This window comes from Aulostomus chinensis, chromosome 2 (assembly GCF_037954235.1).
Source record: "Aulostomus chinensis isolate RoL2024-O1b breed Wild chromosome 2, RoL_Achi_v1.0, whole genome shotgun sequence".
NCBI lineage: Eukaryota > Metazoa > Chordata > Actinopteri > Syngnathiformes > Aulostomidae > Aulostomus > Aulostomus chinensis.
The window spans coordinates 13,403,042-13,430,070 of NC_141321.1; the positions used below are offsets into that span (position 1 = coordinate 13,403,042).

A 27,029-nucleotide genomic window follows, 5' to 3' on the forward strand; every position below is an offset into this window, starting at 1 on the left:
CCTGATTTAGCAGTCACAGAGTTGAATTTGTTAAAACTGTTGGCCAACGGTTCAGTAGAACATCTGAGATAACCAGCTGCTTTCTTTAAGATTTAATGTACCTGCGCTAGCAGAGCTCTTAGGTTTACAGGTGGAACCGTCATACGGACAGCTGCTGCGAACAATGCCACGCGGCTGGACCTCCACATCCAACTGAGGGAGGCAGTCTTTACTTCCCTTGGCGCTCTCAGATTCTGACACTACAAAGAGAAATTACAATTTTATTACTACATGCGCAGCTTGAAACACAGAACCGTGCATGCAAAATCAAGTGAAAGACAAGAAGGACTGCTTTGATGTGCATGAGAAACCAAAAAGAACGATGCATCTCTGGAGGAGAAGGAAAGATCAAGGCAGAGGAAGGGGAAATCCCATGTGGCTACAAGGCTGCCAAGTTAACATTTTTTAGAAGATAGACAGAAATATCAGGTAATATCAGATCAGAAAGACTACTGACAGGAGCTACAGTCGCTCTCCTTCCTGTTATCTTTGTCGGGGGCGGAGTCTTGTGCAGCGCCGTCTCCTCTCCGAACCTCCTCTTTGGACAGCGAGTTATAACCCAAATCTGACAGATCTCCTACAGAACAGAGAGAATGAGGAAAAGAACTGATGAAATAGAGTAGAATAAAAGCGCTGGACAGTGATAAGCACCAAAGTAATCGTTATTAAACCACACGATCACAGAAATATGCAGAGCAGCACGGGACACATCTGTGCACAGGAAGTCAAAGGTCTATGAGATAGCAATACAAAAGGCATGTTTGGCCTGTAAACTGATCGTGTCTGCAGAAAATGGGATTCAATCATGGCTTTACCACTCAGAGCGGTAGAATTCAAAGAAACATACAGTATGTAAGAGAAAATAAGAAAGGCATTTCTTTCCTTTCATCCTCTCAGTTCTGGAGGCTCAATGCTGTTGTCAGGAGGAATAGAAGAATCCTCCTCAGGCCCTGCTGAGATCTACGGTAACTCTAAAGGCCACTAACTGGGGTTTCACAGCTGCTAATGAATTCCACTCCAAAGACTTAATGTTTAGGGGGTAGAAAACTGCCGTCACTCGGGGCGGATTCTTCCATCTGTGTCTAAAACTTTGCTGGGTCTCCAGGCAACCAGCTGTCTGCAGATTTGCTCTCCCCTTTCATCTTCCCCATGAACTTCTCTACTCGTCATCTCTAAATAAATCATGCACAGTTGTAATACAGTATGGACTCATAACTGCTAGCAAGAGGCAAAAACTCATTGCAGGAAGTTTTTAATCAATACGCTTTAACACTGAGGTCCCTCCCTCCCTCCCGCTGTGCTGCAAGTCTGTCTGAGCACTGGGCAAAGTCGCTTGCTGAAGTTCTAAATCTCCTTGTTGAAAATGATTTCCATAATCAAAAAGAATGTGTCTCTAGATAAATACTCACCGTAATTATCAATAACAAATCACTAGGTGGTGGAGTGAGAGATGAGCAGAGGGAGAGGAGCAGCACACTGATGTGCCACATAGAAAGATGACATAGTGGAGGAGAGAGAGACAGAGAGAGAGACAGAGAGAGAGAAAGAGAGAGAGAGAGACGGGGAGATGGAGACAGAGGAGGCAGGAGATCACAGAGACAGAAAGCATGGTGATGAAAGGGCTGACAGTCAGAAAATAAAATCACAGAGCAGGTAAGATGAGACAGAGGAGAACGCGAGAGAGAGAGAGAGAGAGAGAGAGAGAGAGAGAGAGAGAGAGAGAGAGAGAGAGAGAGACAGGCAGACTGACAGAGAGGTTTACCTGGATGGAGGGTGGCTTCTCTAAGCTCAGAGCCCCCCCAGTGTGAGTTGGCCACCAAGGCCCTGGCGCCCACGCTGTTGGCCCCACGGCCGACTGCATGCAAGGGCAACACAGGCAGGGCCAGAGTGAAGGGCAGGGTTAGGGAGAGAGCAGAGCAGAAACCACAGCCGCAAAACCAGAGAGAGATGTTGATGGATGGATGGATGGATGGACAGATGGACGACAGGGATGGAAGGAAAGCAGAAACACAGTAAAGGAAGAGGGACATGAGGAAGAGGCCGGTCAGTGAGTGGGACAAATGAGGAAGGAGGGGGGGAAAAAATGTTATTGACAGAAAAGAAAAAAGATGTCGAACAAGATGGCTGCCTGTAAAAGATGGAGTCAAGCAGTAGCCATTTGAGGTATACCTGTGCTAGATCTATCATCAGTGGGGTCTACTTTGACGGGGTCAGTGGTGTAGGGGCCCTGCTCAGCCAGGTTAGTGTCAGCTGAGCTATCCAGGCTGCCGTGACTCACAGCATCCAGGTCGCTGCCATCTGCCCAAAAACAACAAGGAGTTAAAGATGGTGTCGCCATTTCTCCTGCACTGGGAGTTCACTCTTCTTCCAATCAGTGTTTCCATCTTAAATGTTGACAAGCGACTGACAACAACTGTTCTACATATTCAAACAGTGTTTCATAAATCATAAACGCCGTCATTCAGAAAGTCTGTTGTGTGTAAATACAAAGGTATCGTGAGTGGCTTGTGCAACAACAACACAGCTGAGCTCATCTGAGGAGCTTTTAGTAGCACAATGTTTGCTGGTGGTAAATGGAGCACCTTGAAAAAAAGCAGGGATTAGCAGGACACAGATTAGCAGGAGCGTGGTCTGTAGGGGCTCGCTGGCATGCAGGAAGTTACATCACACATGCACGCACTTTTTCTACTGTTTTACCTTTCAACTGCTGCAGCCACTTAGTGAACAGACTGATTTAATCGGAGAAAAGGTGAACAGGTTTGACTTTCTTCTCTGGGCTTCACTTTTATCTCACTTCAAAGGTAAGAGGTCCCGCAGGACTCTAATCAGTAGCAACGAGTCTAATTTATTTGTTCATGAGACCATCTAAACATTTGACTTCGTGACGTCCTGTTACATTTTTAACTTCTTTTCTTTTTTAAGAAGAAGAAGTCAACCATATTCAGTTTAGCAACACTGACAGGCATTACAGAGGTTGCTAGCTGGTGCCTATGGCCTTCATTTCTTAAAATAGCTGCATAGGCTTTGCTGATAAGTGATGATGACAAAGGTGAAGCAGTACAGCTCGCTGAGCTCCCTGCTCTCCTCTCCCATCCCTGTGCAACCTCGTGTTCTTCCATTAGCTAAAGTTCATCTCTCTCTCTCTCTCTCTCTCTCTCACTCACTTTGTCTCTCTCCCAAGGTGACCTGAACTCTGATGAGGGGAAGATGGAGTACAGTCGTTCACTGGAAACACTGTGCCACGCGTTACGTCAGCGGAACATAGCGGTATTTTTCAGCAGCCACACTGCTTCTGTTTCTTCCTGCGCGCCCTGCCGAGCAATTGCGTCATTTTAAATTCTCGGAGGAGGATCACATCGTCACTGGAGGAACCAGACAAATAGACAGGAAAAAAACTGAGATGCGTCATGTGGTCAGTGTGGCTGCCCTCTCTGGTAGTGAGGATTATTGACTACAACAACGGTCTCAGTGCTCATTAAATGTTCGGTTTGGTTGTTCGGCCTTTAATGTTGCTGTGATAAAAATCTGAACTGTTACAAAGGTGAGTGAATGAAACTTGGCCTTATGTAGATAAACAGACCACATAATAAGAACCTGAAAGGTTAATTTTTCACTCTAAATAACATTAATATTAAATTAAGCAATGTATAAACATCACTTTGGACATCTGCCATTTCTGCTGATTCTATAGCGTCCATATAATCACCTCCAACCCAGAGAGATGTGCAGGCACATGGTGACATCATGAGTTATCCTCCACATGCAGGTCGAGGTCGGTACTCTCCATCACCTCAGACTGATGAGCTGTCACTACACTAAAGTCGTTCATCCTGGGGTGGCGTGTGAGGTGGGAGGGGTCATTTTTATGATTATAACTACAACTTACTTTCTACAGGGTCCACCACTGATGATAAAACACACGCTTACATTGATATTTCCGTCTCCACCTGGGATGTACATGCTAAAGCTAGTGTTTGGACTACGAAAAAATGAACAGCAGGAATAATGACACCTCCTGTGTTGGAGTACTGGACCCTCAACAAGGCCAACTAACACTGTACTGTTGCTATCAATGATGATTACCTGACAGCGGGCTCTGAGTTAGAGGGGCGTGTTTCCGTAGTGCCCGTTTGAACTGGGCCACACCTAGAACCACATTTCTCAGCTTCATCCACAGGAAGTATCCTCCTCTGGTACTGGAGGGCCAGGTACTCTCCAACACCGCCTGGACACGAGGACAGAGGAGAATATCAGGGGAGGAAGGGATTAGGATCTGCAAGTCAGTTAATGGTAGATTCAAATTATGAAATATGTGGGTGTTTTGTTTTTTTCTTACCTCTTCTCACAATAAAATACTATTTTCTTCTTCTAAATATATCGACATAGACTCTGAACATGGTGCGAGGTGCAGCTCTGATTTCCCTCATTCAGTTTCAACTCAACTCTTTTGAAGCGAGTGAACGAAAAATGACCCAAACCCTTTTCTGTAGAAAATCATCTTGAATGCATTTTTGATCAAAGCTGCACTTGCATCAAATCCACATTTGCTCTCAACATCAGAAAGGCAAAAGGAAAAGCAGAGCAGCTGTTAGTTTCCAAGTCACGTTCAACATGTCGCCTCCTAAAATACACTTCATCAGCCTCAAGAGAGAGAAGAGAGAGAGAGGGGGAGAGACACAGTTGAGAGCTGCTTTAGCACACCGGCTGTGACGACTCCCAGGATTTAGGCCAGGTGTAATGAAGCCGTGCTCCTGGGGATGTTGATGACACTGTTGCTATGACAACTAAAGCACAGCAAGCTGTCCACGGCCCCGCGAAGTGTCGGGGAGGGAACTGTCAGCATTTGTCAACATTCTAGAATAAATGTGTGTGTGTGAGTTTGTGTTTTAAGGCTGATAGGTAACATTCTTTTGCAGAGAACAAAGAAGGAGGATTCTGTCTCCCATGTCTGACATTAGCGTTTACCCCCAGTGATGAGCACCAGCTCTCCCCACTGATGCATGGAGGTCTGAATGGACAGACTGGGAAAAACTGAATCTCTCCTTAGTGTCAGACAGCTTGAGTTAATATTCAATATCTTTAAATTCCACTTTGTTTTAATTCTTATTTAAGGGCTAAGGAGAAAAATTACCCATCATCACTGATGAATTCTGTCAAGAAAACAGAACATTGTGGGTTTGTCAGCATGTTCATCACTAGCAGCCATTACACTCATCTAAATTATTTCAGAGGGAATTTTTGTATTGAATTTTTATTTAGAGAGCACATGTGGTTGTATTTTCAAAAATGATTAGTTCGTTTGAATTCCTACAAAAAAATGCCGCATTAACACAACAACACCTGCAGGTATTGTGGAAACTTTAGTGTGTTCCTTTTACTTTGATACAAATGAATCAAGTTGCTGTAAGAGCCTGAGGGGAGTACAGCAGAGCGCCCTGCGTCCCGCGTCATGCCCAGTTCACAGTGTGACAGCAGGTTTGACAGCGTTTTAGCAAGAGCTGTAAAATGTCGCACATTTCACTCTCAGTCCTGCAAACGGGTCTCCCTCGGGACTCCTGGTTAAACGAAGTCCAAATAAAAAAAATAAACTGAAAGTGAAGCAAGCCTCCGGTGGCGAGCAGAAGAGTCGCTCCCTGAGACTTGAAGATTTGGCAAATTAAGAGATTGAGAAGTCATCCAGGCTGAGTTGTTACTAATGAGGTTTATTAGGATTTAGTGTGTGGTCTCTGGTTGTCAACTGATTCGGATTGAGAGATCACATTTTAGCAGAATTTGATTCCATGCAGGTAAATATTCCGTGCGGAGAGTGGAGTAATCTCACAACCTAACTGTAGAAAAGAGCTTTATTCACCTTCCCTTTAGCTTGCAACTGTCTTCATATGTGGCATAAACTGCAAACAAAAGAGACCGTTAGGCCTGGATATCCGCTGCCACACACCGAAGGCCCTGAAATATTGTTTTTTTGAGGCCTTTCACAGCTGATGTGTTCTCAGATCACTTCATTTCAAAACTAAAGCCAATCTCATCTACTCCCACATTCAGGTGAACTGTAAATGTCAGCGGAGTATCTGAAAGCTGACACCTGGAGAGTGTAGTAGCAAGGCTGTGAGAAGTGTCTCGAGCTGACAGGAACCAACCAGAGGGACATGAATGTTAGTGATGAGGCAACCAAATACAGGGAATGATAATCTCGATGCAACCAACATCTGACCGACATTATTCTCCGTTACAATGTATCCCTCCTTTTCACTTAAGGAGAAACAACATGTGTAATTTAAATGCCATTTAGTCATTTTACCACATCGTCTGTTTCCTTGCAATAATATTTAGATATGCTCCAGTAAGTCCTGATGTTTCTCTGTCTCAATACTGACTTGACGGTGACCTTCCCAAACCTCCATTTATTCAACATATTTTATAATCACTCTGTCTACATCAATCACAGCTGATGAAAAACAGAACATCCCCTTGAGAGATGTGTTTGACGTTTGGCTGTCACGGCTGTGCTCACGCTAAAGTCCAGCTCGCAGCTGAATCAGCGGAACATTAATAGCAGATTCACCTCAGGAACACCACACCCAGCCTGATCGAAGTGTACTTCAGACTCTCAGCACTAATATATCCAAAGAAAACCGCGCTGCGCTGGTATGTGCTGGCCAGCTGAGCCAATTACACAACCTTACAGTCGTCTTTTTTTAATTTTGTGACCAGGTGAAGTAAATTATATGTGACTTGCCAAGAAAAATAAAGTCTCAGATGTGATTTGCTGCCATAAATAAATGCTCCGGCCTTTGCTGGCAGATTTACAGCGCACCATTCTATCAGCCATCCATAACTACTTGGCTTCATTATGAGGAACAGATGTATATACCTTGTTGTAGTAGCCGTACGTGATGGCGTTGGGGTGGACTCCAGCTTTCTTCATCTCAAAGAGGACCCTGACAGCCAGGACAGGCTGGCCGTACTGTCCACAAAGCTGCATCAGCACTCGGTAGCACACCTGGGTGAGTCGACGAGACAAAAAAGATCTAAATGAGTGCAAACCGTGCCGAGTTCACAGTGTCGGACCATTACTGTTTCAGCTATACCTCATCGGGTGGCTGCAGCCTCTTTGCCTGCATCTTCCTGAGGACGTCATAGGCAGTGCGAAGCGCTCGCACCTTAGAGTGGCACACCTTCACGTAGGCCGGCAGACAGATGAACCACAGGCCGTAGCAGTGGCGGAGCAGGCACTTGGACCACAGCTGAGGGATGGACGAGTACTTCTTGGCAATCTTCTGGGCCGATTTGATCTCCTGTGGATGAGAACGGGGGAGGGAAGATCAGGCTCTGGACTGAGAGGGACCAAGACATTAAGTAGCCATCACGCTAAATCTAAGGGTTTCAGCAGGCACTTCAGACCCTGTGTACAGACATGGTACAAAGTACCCTTGAGTAAAAGGAACAGTCCCCCCACCCCAAGACACTAAACGGAAATACTGGCCCTGCAAACTTTGACCGGGGAGCTCCTCAGTGTGAACTGAAAGAACAAGTTGAATAAACATCACCTCAACATTCTCTCATCATAACTCACCCGGAGGAGTTATGATAATAACCAAGAGAACTCAGTGAACTCTGATTTCTGCGGCTAAAACAACACACCAAAGGACTGAAGGAGAACAAAATCAGCAGAAAACTTGTAAGACATCACCATCACCAACAAACACATTAAACCAGTGATGCTGCTGGCTGAACAATATCACACATCTTCTCTCTGAACTAACATTAACACTCCTCTTTCAAACCATAACAACAGGTCACAATACGCACGGATGTTACTGTTTAGTTTTATATGCGAGTGCTGAAAACACACTATTTAAGCATAATTAACCATTCATTAATACTCTTTGTGACCTCTGTTCCCAAGTGGGGAACATGAGTGCCTCCAGTAACTCTGACCCCGGCCTCTCTGACCCCCATCCCTCCAGTCCCCCACGTTTTCCCACCCACCTTTGCTGCATCCCCTAAAGGTGATGAGACCACCACAAGTAACTGATTACCAGACACCCTGTCAAACAATGGTTAACTAATCATGAACTAAGAGTCATTCATGCACCCTTATTACTATTCTAATCACCTCTCCATAGTGCTGGCTGATATTCTACATTCTCATCTCCCCTCAAGCGCTTGATAAATGCTTGATTGAACATGTTGCTGCAATGCGATCAATCCAGTCATCCCTGCAACATAAATACGTCCCAAATAAAAACACTTATTTATTTTCATTCATTCTGTAATGGAATGATCGCAACTTGCACGCAATAAGGAAGAAATCACGACCAATTCAAATGAAAATGAACCAAGCCAACCAAGTTACAGACATGTGAGGACACGATCCCGGAGCGGAGACAGGGCGGGAAGGCCAGGAGCATCGTGGGTGACGGTGAGGTGCTCCTCAGAGAGACTCAGGAGGCGCCCTGTTCCTGTTCCACTACTGATACCTGGTATTGATGATTACCACTGACTGAGACATGTGCAGAGACTGTGATGACGCACATGAAAGTGAATATGAAAAGTTGTGCCACTGTCAACCTGAACTTATGGACTCTAAGTTTAAAGACTGAGTTTGGACATTATTATATATTATTCTTGTGCTGTAGTTTTGCATTGTTTCTCTTGTGTTACGTGCCGGTTTATTTTGAAGTTCATCTCCCTTGTTTGTGTACTCGTGTGTTACATCCTGTTGTTTCTCGCCCTTCATGAGTCTTCCACCTGTGTCTTGTTGGTTCTTTAGTCCTAGTCAGTCACAGCCCTGTTCCCAGTGGTTCTTCCCTGCCCTCACGTTCTCTCCTCTGTTTATGTTTGCAACATTCATAGATTCATCTCAAATTTCTGTAATTTTATTGGAGCATTTTAAACATAACCTTCCTTTTACTTCATTCTAATGTCAATTTGAGATATTTTATAACTGTGTTCTTCTGAACTGATTTTTATGTGTTTTATTTCTATGGTTCTGTGACTTTGTGAAGCTCTTCATCTTGTCTTGTGCATGGAAGGTGCAATACCAATAAAACTGTCTCTGCCTTTTAGCAGTCGGTATTTAAATTCAGTTTCTCGTGTCTGTCTTTGTCAGACTTTTTGTATCCCAGTGTTCTGTAGGTTTCCTGTATTTATCGGTTGAGTTTGCAAGTTTAGCTTTTGTGTATTTTTGTATTCAATAAACATTCAAGTTAGGTCAAATCCCACCCGCTTCCTGTCTCTGTGTTTGGGTCCCGATCCACAACATCCCTCCAGACAAGTTGTTTTTCACCGTTCTTTCTTGTGTCACCTTGATGCGTCAGTTGTTTCTCGTGTCCAATGCCCAACTGTTGTTTGATTGATCTTCATGGTGGAATACAGTTTTCCTTTTTGATGATTAATAAAGTAATTTGAAACATAATAATATATCATAATCAATTTCACATGGAGGCCAGGTGTCTCCTGTTGGTCATACCCCATGTACTTTGACGGGGCTGCGCTTTAAAACTGGAATTATCTATCATCTTAAAATGAAAACGACCAACTGTTACACCTTCACAGGTAAACTAATATGTGAAATTTTTGGGTTACCGCCACGCTCACCTGCTTGGTGCGCCTGAACATGGGTGCTGGGCTGGTTGGACAGCTGTGTCGAGCAGTAAGGCGCGAGGAGGAAGTCCACAGCCCCTCCAGAGGGTCAAACAGGTCAAGACTTAACACTGGGAAGCCGTCATACCTGATGAACAGCATGTTTACACAGAGACAAACACAGTCACACAAGGCAAACCCCTTCACCCCTACAAATACTACACATTTAGAACCCCCCAGTCCAGCAATGGTCTTCGGTCTTAGTAAAGGAGCTGTTAAACTGTGATTCCAAACATGAAACCCTTGATTCATTTTATTATTCTGATGATGTATTCTACTGTGAAGAAAATGACTCCTGCGTTAGTTTGTCAGCAAAGAAGCAAGCCATGCGGATTTTCAGGCAAGGCTTGTGGAGCCCGGTCAGAGGCCAGTTGATTCCGGGCCTCCTTCCCCCTTCAGTCTCAGCACCATCTTTCTCAGTCTGTTTCAAAAATTTGCCAAGTCCGAAACACAACTAAGGTCTGTTAGTGAAAAAATTCGAAGTCCAAATAAGCACCGGATTCCAGCAAAGCTGAGTCCAGAGAGTTTTATTATCCTGCAGAGTCCAAAACTGTCCTGCAGAACACCTGACCAGATGCGAGCAGTACAGCTCTTTTTGCACCTTAAATATGGGCGTGGGGGTGTGGCATTTGCCACCTCTCCTATCATCTTTTAGTGATACTCTTACCTCATTTTCTAATGGTGTCTAATTAAGGAGTCACTCGGTGTGGAACAATTCTTATGCTGTCAAGAGCATGAACCTTTCTGCTACTGAGAGTTGAACAGCAAGTTCGACCATTCACAGGCTATACATCTATTGGGGTCAGAAGCTCTTTCATTCAGCTTTTTACCCCTTGCACCCTTGGCAGGCCTGGCAGTCTGCTCAGTCATAAATCATGGTGAGGAAAACCATCACCATTTTAATTAAAATGAGTGGTAAATTAAAAAAAAAAAAAAAATCACCTTTTCATTAAAGCAAGTGGTAAATCAGTAAAACATGTTCAGAAAAAAAATCATAGGTTCAACAAAAACTAAAATTAGACATCACACAGAGTTTATAAAATAGACCCCACACAAGCAATCGCACATCTTCTCTCCTTATCGGCTGTTTACACATTTCACATGTGACTCTGAAGCTAAGGAGTGTGGGGCACGTGACTCATGTCACGAGTAAATCTTAGGATGATTCGCCTGCTGTCATTACGGATCTCGAGGTTCAGTTAGACTGAGCCACTGCAAAATGGCAATAGAAACAACATTAAATGTGAGTAAAAAATGTGTGTCTGTTTCACATTTGAGGGTAGAAATGTGAGATTTGGTAATGAACCTGTAGCAGAGCGGGTGTTCCTCCCCCTCAGGCAGAGGAGGCAGCTCAGGAGGTGTGATGAAGACTGTGTGCTCGCTGCGCTGGGACTCATCGATCTCTATCAGCCTGGTCTCCTCCGGCCTGTCGACGTCCACCTGCAATACGGAGCAGGCAAACATGAGCAGAGATGTCTGTGGTGGTCGTGACCCTTCATCCATCACAGATGAGGGGAGCAGGGTGCAGCCCGCTGGACTGATGGCTGCGTCAACACTCCAGCTGACATTCTGCCCTGTCAAACCTGTTTCAGCGTTTGCTCAGGCAAGTTTGAAACAAGACAATGGACTTTCAAAAACATCAATTTCAAACTGCTTTGTAGCACATAACAGCATTCTTTCAACTAATGAGTTTGGAAAACCTGAGGAGGATGACAGCAGGTGACCTACATTTACCAAAGGAGCACACTTCACTTTCCCTCTCACACTCACACACACGAGCAAACTAGCCAGTCAGCTACCCAGTTCTTTTTCATTTGTTGTTTGCTGCCAAGCCAGCAATATCAGAAATTGAAGTAGAAAGATGGTTAAAAATTAATATGGCAGTTAATGCAACTTGAAATCTGAGACTGAAGCTGGCTTTCACTGGCATTAAAGAAAAGGGGGAGCAGAAATCCCTCAGAAACGGTGTGTGAGCCTTAACAGGTCTGAGAGGATTTATGTAATCCAAAAACAGATCAATAATCTTCATTAGTCTAGTCAGTGTGCCTCTCCATAACTAAACCTTCGAGGGAGCTGGTCTGCAGGGTGAGCAGCAAACTGAGACGGTGAATACATAAGAAACAGTTTTTCACGGTGATGATTATCATGTGGTTATCCGCGGATATAGAACAGAATATCAAACCTAATTTTGAAAAGATGTGGATTAGTTGGTACCAATTATTGTCAAAGTAAAACGTCAAACTAACAGACTTCAAGCAATCATTCCATTAACAATGAATGGAAGGTAACAGTTGATGAAAGTTCATAAGTAAGTTTAATCAGTTTTAAAGTACTTTTTTTTTTTTTTTTAATCAGAAAGAACGGTAAATTGTTGGAGACCAAAACATCCATTTGAGGGCTAAGAAAACATTTATGAAAATTCTCTTATTTCAGTTCAGAACATCAAAGGATAATTTAATGTTCTGTGACAGTTAAAACACAATACAACATCTAAGAGATTTGGAAGGACATCAGAGTAGAAACCACTTGCTCTTTTATGCTGGCAGGAGTCAGGACACCTCTGCGTGGAGGTATTCTGACGGACAACCTTGGACGAGAGCCAGACCAGAGAATAAAAAGGTCCTGTTCTGTCGAGTGCACCAACAGCAGGATACCGCACAGAACTCAAATGGATGGACGGATGTTTGTAGAAGTACTGAGACACATCCATTGCTTTGTTATTGTTTAAACAATGTTGGTTTGGTATTCAAAATATGTTAACATGTATAGACTGACTAACTAATATCTCAGACAATTTGGGTCAAATTATGGCTGTAAAATCTCATCTTTGCTTTCCCAATTATAACAGGCTATAAACAAGTCTACTAAAAAAAAGTTTTCTGACTGAGGCCTCTGCTGATACAAGTGAAGAGTTACAAGATGCTGTGACATTTACATAAACAGGGATGAGGTATTATTGATGGCTAACCCAGGAGTTAGCATCGCCATGGGTTCCAATTTTTAGATTGCATTTAGCAAAGTAGCAACTGCCTCTTTAAGACATAGAAAAGCTTTCGACTCCAAGGGGAGTGTATCTATTTACTGACGTATTTTAAGCTGTTATTACTTTATTCCTTTCTTAAAGTATCTTAAGCCAGTGTGAACCATAGATCTTATTTGAGGCATCGAACAAAAATCCCATTGACTTTCCCACACATGACACACGTGTCCGTGTGTGTGTGTGTATGTTTGCGTGTGTGTGTGATTTCATTAGCGTGACAGTTGATCTGGACCCACAGCAGTTGTGTACATGTTCAAAAGCAGATGCTAACAGCTAGAGCTACACTAACTGTGTCAGTATCAGTCATTAACAGTCTAGTTTTTCTTTTCCTCTTAGCTTCCTCCATGTTCAGTCTTTCTGCATCTGTTGTTATCTCTCCACGAATAATTCCAAGCTAGCGTCTGCTCATTAAAGGCAGCGCTACAAGCTAGCTGGAGGATCGCGCCCCATCAGCTGAAGTTGCACAGCCCAGTATAGAATAAAACAGACACTGTTCCCGTAATCACTAGTCAGCGTACCATCAAGCGAGTCTTGTACACACAAATTTTGTGTAATGGTTCTTCAAGAAGTTCTGCAGCCTCCCTCTACCCCAATCTACACAATCATAATGTAATTTATACCTGTGGATATTCAAGCTAAGAGTTCTGTCTTTGTGTTCTAATAGGATGCAGCCTACATTCCTCCACGGTGACTTCAGACAGCTGTGAGGATAAACAGGCAGTTTATCTGACAAGCCTGTCTGCTGTCAGTTCATCACATCAGACAGAAAAACAACGGAGGAGACAAGTGAGACAAGAGCGACTCGTCTATGTGGCTGGGGAAAGCTGACGCTTAGACACCGATGATGTCAACTGAATCGAGAAGATGTCCATGTTCCTCCCTCCCTCACCCACCTGCTCACCCCTGTCCATTTTGAACAGCATGGGCACATCTTTCATTGTCACTGCAACTGGAGTGGCAATGCAACTAAATCTGCAACTACAATTTTGAGGGGGTAACTTTTGGTATTCATCAGTTCTACTGCGGTCAAATGTTAGCGTTAGCTCTAGCATGAGGGGAGAAGATGGGTGATATAAAACTGAGTGCACACGCTGCAGCGAATCCTGAAATGCTACTGGGAGAAATGAACAGAAATTTCCCTGCCTCACATTCTCCACAGCAGTCTGTCAGACTGATACAGTCTTCATTTTCGAAGCGATGAATTAGTGCTGCGAATTAATAAAAGGTAAAATTACAGAGTGGCAACAGTCGCGACTACATACTGCAGACTCGGTGTTACAGTCAAGTGTTGAGTCTCCTCCTGATTCTAATAGGGTCTTAACAAGGTCATGGCAAACAGAGAGGATCCATGATGATTCAAGCCTCACATCTGTGCAACAGCATCAATGGTTGTGAGCTCAACAGTGCTGAAATTTAATATATCTACATTTTCATGCACTACACGCAAAAAAGCAAACCAAAAATCTAGTGGTTCACCCTTTCTGAAGGCTGGCAGGTGCGCTTACATGTTCAGACAAAACCACTCTAATTACACTTAATTTATCGAATTACGAGTTTTCTTTTACAGCTCACTGGCATTTGTTCCTCAAGAAGGAGTTTTACAAACATAAGAAAAGTCTGATGATTTACTAAAGTAATGAAATTTGGCACTGAATTGATTCTTTTGATGCCATGACTGTATCTAGTTTGAGCCACTGCCGTGAGGCAGACGGTACAGGGCCATCAAAACTAGGACAAACAGACTGAGGAACAGTTTCTTCCCAACTGCTGTCAGAGTCATAAATGCTTCCTCAACAAAATAATGCAACATATCTATGTCATGCAACTCTCACTACCACTGTAAAATATCCACTGTCAGTGCAATTCACACGGCTTTTGCACCCACCTCTCTATTTATATATTTAGAAAACTTTGTTTATGTATACAGTATGCCTTTCCCTAGACTTTGTAAGTCTGTATATTCCATCCATCCATCCATCCATTTTCTTCCGCTTATTCCTGTTAAGGGTCGCGGGGGGGCTGGAGCCTATACTAGCGGCTTTCACCCTGGACAGGTCGCCAGTTCATCACAGGACCAACACATATAGACAGACAACCATTCACACTCACAGTCACACCTACGGTCAATTTAGAGTATCAGTCAGCCTCGTCCCCTCTTGATGTCTTTGGCTCGAACCTGGAACCTTCTTGCTGTGAGGCGACAGTGCTGACCACTGCACCACCGTGCTGCCTAAGCCTGTATATTCTTCGCCACATTGTTTTATATGTTTTTTTTTTCTGCACTGCAAAGCCTGCACCTTCCCTTTCGTTCGTACAATGACAATAAAGTGAACCTGAATCTGAATATTTAGTATGTTGGTTAGTTTCATACTCAGCCCCCCTGTTCATACTGTCACGATTCGATGAGAGCGACAACAATTAACCAACTACAGACAACAGTTGTGTTTTTTGCTGATAAACAGCAAACAAACAAGCCTGTATGATCAAGGGATGTAAAAATATAGATTATATATAATCATTGTGTGCATTTTTATACAACAACTGAATGAAACTTTAAATGTTCTTTTTCAAAGTTTCACTTTCCCACGTTGGTGAGCGTTGGGGCGACATGGCCCCTTAGCTGTGATATAATCATCATATGTCACAGCCGGTCCTGATATATTGTTCAATAAACAACCTTTGTCTGATTAGCTCTCATGTTGTTCCCCTCAATTAGTAATTAGTGTTGCTGCTGCTGTGAGGTACAACTTCCCCCTCGGGGATCAATACGTCTCACTCTTTTCTTTCTATATGTAAGTGCTGTATGTGTGAGTTTGTGTGTGGTAGAGTGGGATGTTTTTGTACGTGTGTGAGTGTGAATGTGTGTGTGAGTGTGTGGGTGTGTTTGCTGAGTGGTGCAGTGTGCTCTCTTTTTCCCAGAGAGTAGATAATGTAAACCAGCCACAGTGCCGACAGACATTCGGAGGATTTAATCGCCCGTGGAGCTGACACACAGGGAGGACAAGGAGACCCGGCCGCTCCGCGCCTCAGGCCTGGGAATGCTTGGAGGGGATGCTGCTTCACTCACTCACACACACACACTCACACTCACACTCACACACACACACACACACACGCACACAAATACGTCAACCAAGGGCAGCTAAGTCTATTTCAGAGTCTATAACAAATGTCACCTGCAGAAACCACTGACCCACTAACGTAAGCAGGGAGCTGATGGACTGTGTGGACTTTAAAACTGCAAACACACAAAATTTAACCTTCAACAAGTAAACACAGTCTGACAGGGTTGCAAGTGGGGTCAAACCTCTCAAAATGCTCCTAGCGGACCACAGAAGGTACATTACATCCTCACCATGGCTTCGACACATGAGGAAATATAAGCATAAAGGGAATTTTAAAAAAACAAATAAAGCAACCTCCAGTTTCAGAAACCACTGAGGCGCTCAAAGCTCTGGCTCACGTTAGACATGAGGACGGCAATCTTGAGAAAATGAGCACAGAGGTTTTAAATGGGACTGAACTTTTACTACTTCCTGACTCATTTTTTTCAGCAGATCTAATGTGGACAGTGACTATTCCAGCCGTCTAATTTCAAGAAGATGTCAAACTCATTTTGTTTAGAGACTGTTTAAGTATCTTTTTTCACCATGTTATAATCCCCCATCTGGATTTACAGCAAATACACCAAATTATCATGTCAGTCCGACTAAAAGAGGACTTTAAAAATGCCGAAATCATATCCCCCCTGCGGTGTTAAACCAGAAAGTTAAACAGCAAACAGAGATGGAGGAAGTAACATAGGAGTACATGTACTACAAACCCAGTAAGGGAAGAGGTAAGAACTTACTAAATAGTCAACTTACCTTTCCTCCTTTGTCTGCACTCCGCTCTGAGCTGTAGAGCTGCTCGCAAACAGAGGCAGAAGGGAAAGAGAGAGAACAACTCAAGAAATTGGAAGACTGGAGAAGCGGGTTTATTCATGTAACACAGGAAAGAGTGGAAACAACCAGTACTACAACACTGAGGGGTCTGGTGAGAGAAGCAGAACGTACGACTAAGATGAGCGTAAAATCAAAGAGGAAAGCTGGAAGAGAGGAGCCCAACGCCGTGGCTATGTCATCTGTGAACATATGCTGACTGTTAGTGGGGTATTGGCTGCAGAATGTACCATTTTAGTGACTACACCTGCTGCACACCCTCAGCGTAGGTAGCTTTGTTGCTTTAGTTTCCACTGACTCACACCTAAAATACAAAGCAAGTCATATATGATGAAATAAGAAGCTCACTTTGTCTACACAGTCGTCGAAGAAGGCCAGGCTGGCGTCTTTATCGCTGACAAAGGAGCACTCCTCGATGAAGCGGATGAACATCTGAGTTTTGGTCATCAGAGAGTAGAACTTCTGGTGTGAGCGGTCGCGGCTCTTCAAGAACCCTGCAGAAAATAGTTGACATTAGCCTCGGTAAGTGGCACGTGAATCTTCTTCATAGCTCACATAAAAGTCTTTGTCTGTACATTTCTTTGGAAACGCTCAGCTCATTTCATTTACTAAAAGACATTTCACAGGAGCAATTAAAGACGTCTTCCCGAGGTGTGCGATTACCTCTAATGGCCTTATATACAGTATATATGACTTGTTTTTGTTCTGCTTTTGATATCACAAGCCAGCCCAGTATCATTAGTGTAATGGTCAATTAGAGCTGCGGTGCAGAGATGCTGGAAGCAGCCTAAGTGACTATCAAGCGTCTGCTGCAGTGAGACTGAGAGCAGGAAGGACGAGCGAGAAGAGGAAGTCCGGCACCGATGTGGGTCCCTGGTGGGGAGAAACACTTCCTACGGATGATTAATATTTCAGTCCTGACGCTGCCTGCGTGCAATATGGATCACCAATTCACTCTTGACCAAACACTCCCAACTCCCATCACTGTGCAGCCACTAGCGTCTTTCTCCGATGCAGGTTCCATACAATCTAAATAAGGAATTGGCGAAAAGTGTTATTTTTACAACCATCATTGGACAATGTTTTATCATCTATGAGGTGGAATTTGTTTTCCTTTGTGTAAAATCACTGTAAATAATCCAATCCTGCTGTTGCAGTCATTTGTGGGGTCAGTTTGAACACTAAACAATCTCCTAACCGACATGAAGCTTCAGCCTAAAAGAACAAAACACACCATTGCTGTTTTTGCCAACACACACAATAGCAACATAGTACAGAAGCAGAGAAAAGCCGTACTTGTAAATACTTCCCGTTATGTTACCAAAAGACCATTAAGCTTGTTATCTTGTCAAGTGAAATAATAACCCATTATCACAAGATCAATATCATTTCAACTTGTGATAACTGGGCAACGAACTAACTTTGAGTTAACGAGTGTTTTCTCAAAGTTATGAGTTAATTATCACATGACAGGAGAATTTCATCAGTTATCAGCACAACAAGATGAACCGTTTTGTTATCTTGGGCTATCAGGATAATAAATCGTCATCACAAGATGAACAACTTGAGATGACGACGCAACGAACAGGCGTTTTGTCAAGATAACAAGATAATGATCTTGTGATTAGGAGTTACTCTCCCGATTTCACGACACAATTTATCTGGTTACAATGAGATACACAAGATGACAAGCTTTGTTAACTGGACATAACGTCATCATTACACATTATCGCAAGACAATTGGTTCAAAATGCAAATTTATGTTTTCATTTACAAACAGGAAAAATTAATCATCATAATTAATTATTATCTCACGTCAGGGTCCTTTTCAATGATCTGATAAAGTCACGGAAATTTCCTCGGCAGACGGGTTTGTCCCGGCTGTCATGGAGTTAAAGGTTCCAGAGCGTCTATACAACAGTCCTTCAGATGAGATCTGCTCCCTCCTCCAAGTACAAATCTCCGTAGAAATATCAAAACGCTGCAACATAATCTCAAGCCAATGTGAACATAAATTTCTCGTAGTGCTCAGAAAGGTTTCAACTAGTAGGATTCAACGTTCATTACATTTCAGCAATGATGTGACCCATCTTTCATTGACCCCTAAGTCCAGAGGTCAGACTGAAGCCTCGGGAGCTTTTAGCAGCTGCAGCGCTAACTGACAAACCCTCAGTGAGCAAAGTGCCTTGAACCCAGCATCTTCTCCACAGCAGCGCAGCCGTCCAGGGTCTGTGCGTCTATGAATTCACAGTTGGAATCAATGGACACTTACGAGAGCTCATGTTTTAAACAACACCATCTGTTTCTGAGGCTGGCCAGCTGTAGAGAGGAAGATGCTGCAGATGACGCAGTATTAGTTTGTGTATCTGTAGCCTCTCGAGGGCTAATCATGAACTTAAGGCACAACTGCAGCTCTTACTAGCGTCACAGCCTGGCTGGAGACTAAATAATCATTCAAAAGTGGCACAATACCCACTTTTTTTGGATGATAAACTGATCTGATTCACTGATTCCCCTTTTAAATCAACTCGATTGGAGATGAAGCTTTTGGTCCCGAGGACATAGAGTTTAATAATAATCAAAAGAATTGAAAGCAGATGAGATGTCATCCCCAATGTGATTTCCAGATGTTTGCAGTAAAGACTGAAAGCATTTATTTCACTCAAACACTGAGGCTGTCACAAGCCTGTCGAGCCATTATACACTGGCAGCACTGCATGCTCCTCAGCGATAGCAGCATTACTCCACAAATCATTTTCTTTTTAATCAGCCTAATCAAGATTCTCTCCATAAATGGGTTTATTCTGAAAAGAAAAACATTCCATTTACAAGAGATGATTTTAGTGTTTTACAAGCCTTGTGACAGAAACATATTTTTTGACTGTGGGAGGTAATCTTACCTCACTTTACATTCATTTTACAGATTGGCAATCAAAGGGGAGTCTGTTAAAAGATTCCTATGTTCTGTCTGATGAGATTCTGTTAGTTTATGACTTTAAATGAGACTCATGGCAAGAGGCTTTTTTCTAAACAATATGGAAATACAGCAATAAACCAACAATATTATCCCTAACTGAATTGTTTGTTGGACTACTTGGTGTTTACCCTGAATGTTCTGGCTACTGGGAATGAAAGAGGGGAGCATAAAATGGTCTATAGTTCTGTTAACATATTGTTATTAACAGAAAATGCATCATAACAACAGTCAACACTGGACTTGTCAGGTTAGAGTTTTGGGTGGATCGGCTGCAAACTGATGGAGGTTTACCTACAAGAGGGTATCATACTGTGTGGTACCTTGCAGGTCAAAAAGGGAGCTAGCGTCTGTGGCTTTCTCAGAGGGTGCCTGGGTGATTGGTCGCAAGAAGGAGCGGTAGCCTTTCAAGATGGCTGCCATGAAGCGCAGGAAGGCTTCCTGGATCTCCAGCTCCACCGTATGTAGACTCTTCCCGCAGCTCAGCTCTGATGAATCGCTCATGCTCAGCTCCAGCAGCCCATCGGGCCGGTACTGACCTGAAGACACACGCACAAGTTTGACATAGTAGAAATATCATGGCGGGTCAAAACCTTCAAATGCTGCTAAAAATACTGCATCATTTAGATTTTGGTGTTGAAGCAAGTATTCATAATGACGGACGAAAACTCAGTCCTATGTGGCTTCAGTGTCTGGACTAAAACCACTGGCAGGGATATCAATATTCAGCACTTGTGGCAGCAACCCTGTAGATTTTCAACTTCACTGATTCAGAAAATCCATTTATTCAATTTACAGCTCAATAGGCAGCAGCCCTCACAGTTAGTCTGCACAGCAAATACGAGAGAAAGTTGACGATATTACAATGAGCACCAGGGCAGAAGGATAATACGGAAATGATGCTATGATGGGATTATTGTCGGCTCTCAATTGGAGGAATGGAGAGCAGAACTGTGAAGACAGCAGAATAAAAAAAAGTAAACATGATGAATGAAGCATGACACGCTTTAAGGAGCTTAATTAGCCGCATATTTTCTTTTTCCGTTTGATTACATTCAGTGTCAAAACGAGCAAAATGGAGATAAATGCTCTTCAGGTGCTTTTGTGACCTGCTGCTCAGTTTCATCAACTGCTATTTAACTGAAAACAAGGTAGCAGGAACCATTCAATCCCCTTAAGGTGGACATTATCATACACAGAGAACAGATCATTAAGAAATCTTTAATTTTTCACAGGACTCCGTGTTGCATTGTAATTGCCCCTCTGGGACAAATGAAGTTCTTGTGAATTGAAGTGACGTATCAGCTGAGTACTCACCGTCGACCAGCTGCTGGTGGAGGTTGCTCAGCACATTCATTAGGTTTTTACAGGCTTTCTTTGGCAGGATCTTCCATGTGAGGGCTCGCTTATCTTCATTACTGCAAAAGCAAAGGCGTACTCTGAGCTTGAAAGGGGCCGGGAGGCCAAAACCAACATGCACCGCACTTGGGCCGGGGGAGTTCAGACCACCCTGTGTCTGACCGGTAATGAGGCCAAAAGTGATGTGAACCATCACTGACCTTACCTGACAAACCAGAAAATTGCATTCTCCTCATGTTGAAACAAGTCTGACACTACAAAAATAACCATTTCCACCCCAGCTGCAGAAAAGTGGCCTGCTCTCTAAACTTAGAACTCCTGATCTGGCACTTATGTGGTATGGGGGTGAAAAAATGGAATGCTGCACGGCATATGTAGCACTTACCGCCACTCGCCCTGCTGTTCCACACATCGACTACAGTAGAAGACACTCATTATGACAAGTGAAGAGAAGACACATACTGTTCTACTAGCGTGTCTCTAGTGAAGAGCTCACACTTACTGGAAGATGGTGTTTGTGTCCAGGTCCACACAGCTGACATCTGGAGGGGGGTCATAGAGGTCAAAGTAGCGAGAGTCCACGCCTACAATGAATGGACATGGGGCGCTCAATACATCCGCCAGTGCCAGCGGGCACAGAGGAATATACGGGCATGGCCAGTGGAAGGGGAAGATCATCTGAGGATGAGGAGGATGAAGAAACTTCCATGACTTTGAAAAGTTAGATCTTGATTTTTTTTCTTTCGTTTCAAGGAGAAACAAGCTGTACTGAATAAAAAGATATATCACAAAAGCAACTCTGAATGACACAAATGAATCTGGTTGCACACAGAATATCACCTTCTCTCCATCTGATAAAACTCAAAGTAAGGGAACATAACAAGCATTTACATGAGCAGAAAAAAGGTGAAGCCAGGATGATGAAGTGCGGATATACCAGTGTCGTTGGAGGGAGAACAGAATCCAACTGGGACGGTGTTGTAGTCCAACCTAGAAGTTAGTATCACCATGGGCTCTCTCCACTAAAAGCCACTGGATTTTTGTATTATTGCAGAAAACAAAATTGTGTGGCAAACTTACATATTTTCACAAATGAACAACCTTTTAATGATTTTTGAAGCATGACTTCTATTGTTAGGAGTACAAAGCTAACGTGCTATGAACGCCCCCAATGAATGACATGTCAACAACATCATGCTTCTTTTGTTTTCAGTGAGATGCACACATTGTTTTTAAGACGCATAAAAACCTCAAAATTCCCAAGAATGGTATTTACTGAGATATTTTATGACACAGCTCAAATTTCAAGCTGTTGTGAACCACAGATATTATTTCAAACATCATAAAAGAAAAACCTTGTTGAAATGACGGAACCGGACGTTAATCGATGCTAACTTAGCTCCGGGCTTTAGGACTCAGTCCTGCACCTCTCTGCTAAATGAATGCAGCTGAGAGTTGTAACTTACGGACACCAGAGCCTCAGTGACACTGGTCAGCACGGCGGGTCGCAATGAGTGAACCAGAATCTTGTGTTCAGTGACAGCAAACACCAGCAGAGTGACAGCGTTCTCTGGACCGAGGTTCTGTAGCAGAGTGGAGAATCGACCGCCACTACGGAGGAGAAGAAGAAGAGTCACTTCCCCGGTACCAATGATGTCATTGTCTTACAAATCTGATATTTTCAAGCATATAATGGAAGTTCAAACACAATTAAGACTATATAAAAGACAGACCTATTCACTGAAAACATATTGAAGAGACTTCAACATATCAAATCAGCGCATCCACCACATCTTTGTGTCAATGTGACATCACTTCAGGTCTGAGCACAAATTCAATGTCACAAAGTATCACCTGGATCTTATTCCGAGGCTGCTTTTACCTGAGTGGTAGCGGAGAGGACACCGGCTGGCTAAGCATCAGGCTGTCGTGAGGGGAGAGCTGAAGAAAATTGAGATAGTGAGATCTCAAAACTAGTCAGCAAAAAAGAATCATGTACACGGTATCTTTTTATCAAAATGTGAGACTGATTTTTCCTGTCTTTTTCTCAGTCAAGCATTGCAGGTAGATATAGGGTAAGCAGCAAGAGGTTTTTGAAGGACGATGGTTGATTGAGTTAGTTTGGGTCATCAAATGTCTGAACAATGAATTACTTTAAAGGAAATATTTATACCATTGAATTAAAATGTTTTCAACGGACCTTTAGACACTCTGATAGAATGATAAATCAATGTTTACCCCCTGAGGCAATTATATAACAGTTCCAATGCAACAACATTGAACATTATCCAGCTGCATCATTTCGCTGCACAACATCAGAGGGAGCGTACCTGAACAAGGATGCGAGGCCTCTGAGAGGATGGGAAGGGAACCTTGTGCATAAAATGAGAAATGTGCCTGGGAAGAAGAAGAATTAGGGACGCGTGAGGCCAAAAATATCAGCAGTGGGCGGCTACATAATTCATCAATTCAAGTCTTTTTTAGGATAACTGTGTAAATGTGGAGTACCAGACAGATGTTACCTTTTAATCAAGTTAGTTGTCAACAAATGGTACAGACCTGTGCTAAAATGGTAGATTTTAAAGGAATCACACACACACACACAAAAAAAAAAAAAAACCCACAAGATGGCAAAGCTTTTTAACAAGACACAGGTCTTGTTCAGACTGGCAGCCCAAATCAGAATTCGATTCATTTAAGTCAATCTGCACAGGCAAAAACCACATGAAATCGGATTTGTGCAAAATATAACCGAACCTATCAGCTGAGATTTGGACTGGCCAAAAGAGGTGGTCTAGGTCATGATCATTCCCGACTACTGGACAATTTACAACAACCTCCTGTGGTTCATGTCATACAAAAATGAGCTGCAGGTCTGAAGATATTATGAAAAACCCAGGAAACAAAATGAGGTCAAATTCTTCCTGTTTTATCACAACCTGAAAAATGAAAATCATGTCATTGAAAGTTCTCTTGTGGGCTCATAAAGTGCAATGTGGAACCAAAACTAAATGGATCAAATGTAACAAACACAGACTTTGCAGCAGACTTTTTTGTAAAAAAGCCTGAAGGAACCAAAGTCAGAAACAGAGGATAAGATAGTGAAAATGAAGGACACAACAAGAGAACTCACTTCTCGATGGGCAGGGCGTGAGGGCCCGAGATGGAGTAGCGATAGAGGAAGGTGAGGAATTTGCGGAAAGCATCAAAGAAGGGCCAGTGGGACAGCAGGCAGATACACTTGTTGGTGTGAACCGAGCAGGGGGTGGAGGGGCTGTGTTTGGTGGCATCAGCTGTGTTGTTAGAAGAGGGAGGTTTGTGTGGGTCCGGCTTGAGGAGGCCCAGCTGGGAGTGCTGCTGGTCGGTCAGACACTCCTGAGGATAGGGCTCGTAGAACTGAATAGCAGCACCGTACACCTGAGCACAGGAGACACGTGGGACCAACAGCTCATCGCTGTAATAGCAGTGTATCAGCAGCTACAGCGTTAGCTCCTGTCTCAAGACATATTCAGGTCATACAACTCACATTCTGACTACACACTGATGTTGAGAAAGTTTCAAAAAACCCAAAGCATTTCACACACAAAATGTAATTTAAAGGTCTGGTCTGCACTTGCTCTCTCCACAAGTTGTAGAGATAATTGCAATAAATGATGAAAAGACAACCCTATGCAGTGCTTAGGCACGGAAATAAAATATTTTACCACGTTAAGTTTTTAAATGATGTGGTCAAACACCAGTCAGCAAGGTCAAATCAGTCCCCTCTGCTTCCTAGAAACATGAGTCTTTCCCAATTCCTGCACAGATCAAAGCGAACTGGCTTATCAACTGCTCTGCGAGACCACCAATGTGAGGCAATGTGAAAACCTTTCTCCAGAAGGGATTGATGAACCACTGAGATGCGGTTGCAGATGACTGGATGGAAGGCATGTGTGTGTGTTTATATGTGTGTGTGTTGTGTTCACAAATTAGCCATACAAGTTTGGCATTCTGTTGCTGCTGGAAACATAGCCAAGGTAAAGATGTTGTGTGTGTGTGTGTGTGTGTGTGTGTTTCTGTTTGTGTGTGTGTGTGTGTGTGTGTGTGTGTGTGTGTGTGTGTGTGTGTGTGTGTGTGTGTGTGTGTATGTGTGGAGTCCAAAAAAATTATGCATGAGGAAGGTTAGGTTCAAGGGAATTAGTGGTCAACAGGAGGTTAACAAGAAACATAGCAATGTGTGTGTGTGTGTGTGTGTGTGTGTGTGTGTGTGTGTGTGTGTGTGTGTGTGCATCAGTCAACAGGTGACAGCTCTGTTAATCGTGGAGTCTGCAGACTGCCAGGGTCCTGCTGAGTCTCCCTCTGACCTTGGCCGTAAAACACAAGTCAGCATACAAACTGTCCTCACCAAATATTCCTCTGCATGTGCAACAGCAGGCTTTCCGAGATCTCTCACACACACACACACACACACACACACACACACACACACACACACACACACACACACACACACACACACACACACACACACACACGCACACAAAAACGCGCGCTTGACTCAGCAGCAGCAGCAGACTGTCTGTAGGGGGGTTGGAACAGACGACAGCTCCTGACCCCTGCCTTCAGCAGAGATGCTGCTATGTACAGTAAACATCAATAGGGGTTCAGTTGTTTTCAGTCACTATTGTTTCACCACATGATACTAATCTGCTAGGGGAACACACCTGAATGAGTCCCGCCCACAGCAGAAGAGCGTCTTGCTCTCATTGGCTTTTACAGCTAACAGCCATAATAATCCAGTGAAAACTCTTGGATTTAGCTTCATACAAACATTGTAGTCGTGCTGTGTTCAGTTTTCCAGCCCATGGTTGCACTGATTATTTTCCCCTCTGGTGGGTGTGGTTTTCACAGAGTGATGCAGCGCTCTGTCTCTATGGAAAGCTGCCAAAGAGTGACGAGGAGAGAGACAATATACACTCACTTGCCAATTTATTTGGCACGAGAGGATAATGCACATGCAGCATAACGCAACAGCCCTGCAATAAATCCTCCCTTCATGAGGATTATAACATGCAGTTAGCGTGTTTGTGCTGTTGAACGGCTCTATATACTTGTTCCTTATGTTGTGTAAGCTGCAGATGAAATGAATGTGATGAATAACATATTAGGAACACTTCTCAATATATTAAAGCCTGGTGAGAACCTCAAATGTCAGAACTGGTAAGGAACAACATAGAGTTAATGTGCTTTAGTTACTACAATCAGCAGCAAAAGTAAACGTGGAGGAGAGAGGTTTTTACTGAACAATGGCTACGTGTCTGCCTGACCCACTTTCCTTTCTGGCATGCAGAGCATCCTGCTTCTCTTGTGTCTCGCTGTCGTGTTGGAGTGTGTGGTCACACCAGCTGTACACACGACGGTTACAGTCTGCTGATGGGGTCTAACAGTCAGTGGCAGCCTCTGGTGATGATGCTCTGAGGTGTGAGTCCTCCCGATGAGGAAGATGAGGAGAGAATTAATACATTCATCCATCTCACCTTCTCTCCTGAGGCTCCAGTCAGGACGAATGTAGAGAAAACAGGGAGGGAGTATTTGGTGTTAGTTGGCCAGCACTCGATGGTGGCCCCCATGGGAAGGCAGAAGAGAGGAACAGACTCTGGCAGAGGGAATGACTCATAGTCCTCCTCTGGATACCTGCTGAATAAACCTGATGGGGGGGGACAAACAGAGAAGTTCATTTAGAGAGTTGCTAAGTGGAGCCTCCCTCCTGTGATTACCAATTAAGAGCTAACGTCAAAAAAAGGAAACAAAGTAAGTTGATTCTATTCTAATCACAATGATAATAGTGTTAGTGAGCCAATCTTGGAATGCTTTGTAATGAGTAATCAGTGCTTGCTTGCTTGGTAATAATGTCTTTAGGTAATTACTCACTGTCAGGAATAGGAAAACAGTTAAGTAGGGATTTTATTTTGTGCTTTCTTAACTCTCTCTTACAGCTAACTTTGGATGGTACCCTCCATAAGCATTGCCAACACACACAAAAGCTGCCTCA

The 27,029-nt window shown here is 43.4% G+C and overlaps 1 protein-coding gene across 5 annotated transcripts in view; it reads right to left on the reverse strand.

The window, feature by feature from the left end:
• Positions 1–27,029, reverse strand: part of LOC147269118 (C-myc promoter-binding protein-like) — a 64,631-nt gene that overhangs the window by 14,138 nt on the left and 23,464 nt on the right. For 2 of the 5 annotated variants that reach the window (XM_086179664.1, XM_086179654.1), the window contains exons 5-23: positions 26,515–26,684; positions 24,132–24,415; positions 23,329–23,395; positions 22,881–22,939; positions 22,465–22,609; positions 21,501–21,676; positions 20,957–21,057; positions 19,963–20,178; positions 17,014–17,159; positions 16,591–16,629; positions 10,991–11,124; positions 9,640–9,772; positions 7,128–7,334; positions 6,911–7,039; positions 4,123–4,264; positions 2,209–2,337; positions 1,802–1,894; positions 497–616; positions 102–239 (exon numbers count right to left, since the gene is read on the reverse strand). In XM_086179664.1, the coding sequence (XP_086035790.1) occupies positions 102–239; positions 497–616; positions 1,802–1,894; positions 2,209–2,337; positions 4,123–4,264; positions 6,911–7,039; positions 7,128–7,334; positions 9,640–9,772; positions 10,991–11,124; positions 16,591–16,629; positions 17,014–17,159; positions 19,963–20,178; positions 20,957–21,057; positions 21,501–21,676; positions 22,465–22,609; positions 22,881–22,939; positions 23,329–23,395; positions 24,132–24,415; positions 26,515–26,684 (2,628 nt within the window). The remainder of the gene's footprint in view (positions 1–101; positions 240–496; positions 617–1,801; positions 1,895–2,208; positions 2,338–4,122; positions 4,265–6,910; positions 7,040–7,127; positions 7,335–9,639; positions 9,773–10,990; positions 11,125–16,590; positions 16,630–17,013; positions 17,160–19,962; positions 20,179–20,956; positions 21,058–21,500; positions 21,677–22,464; positions 22,610–22,880; positions 22,940–23,328; positions 23,396–24,131; positions 24,416–26,514; positions 26,685–27,029) is intronic. The other 3 variants (XM_086179683.1, XM_086179675.1, XM_086179693.1) reach the window with 2 other exon arrangements.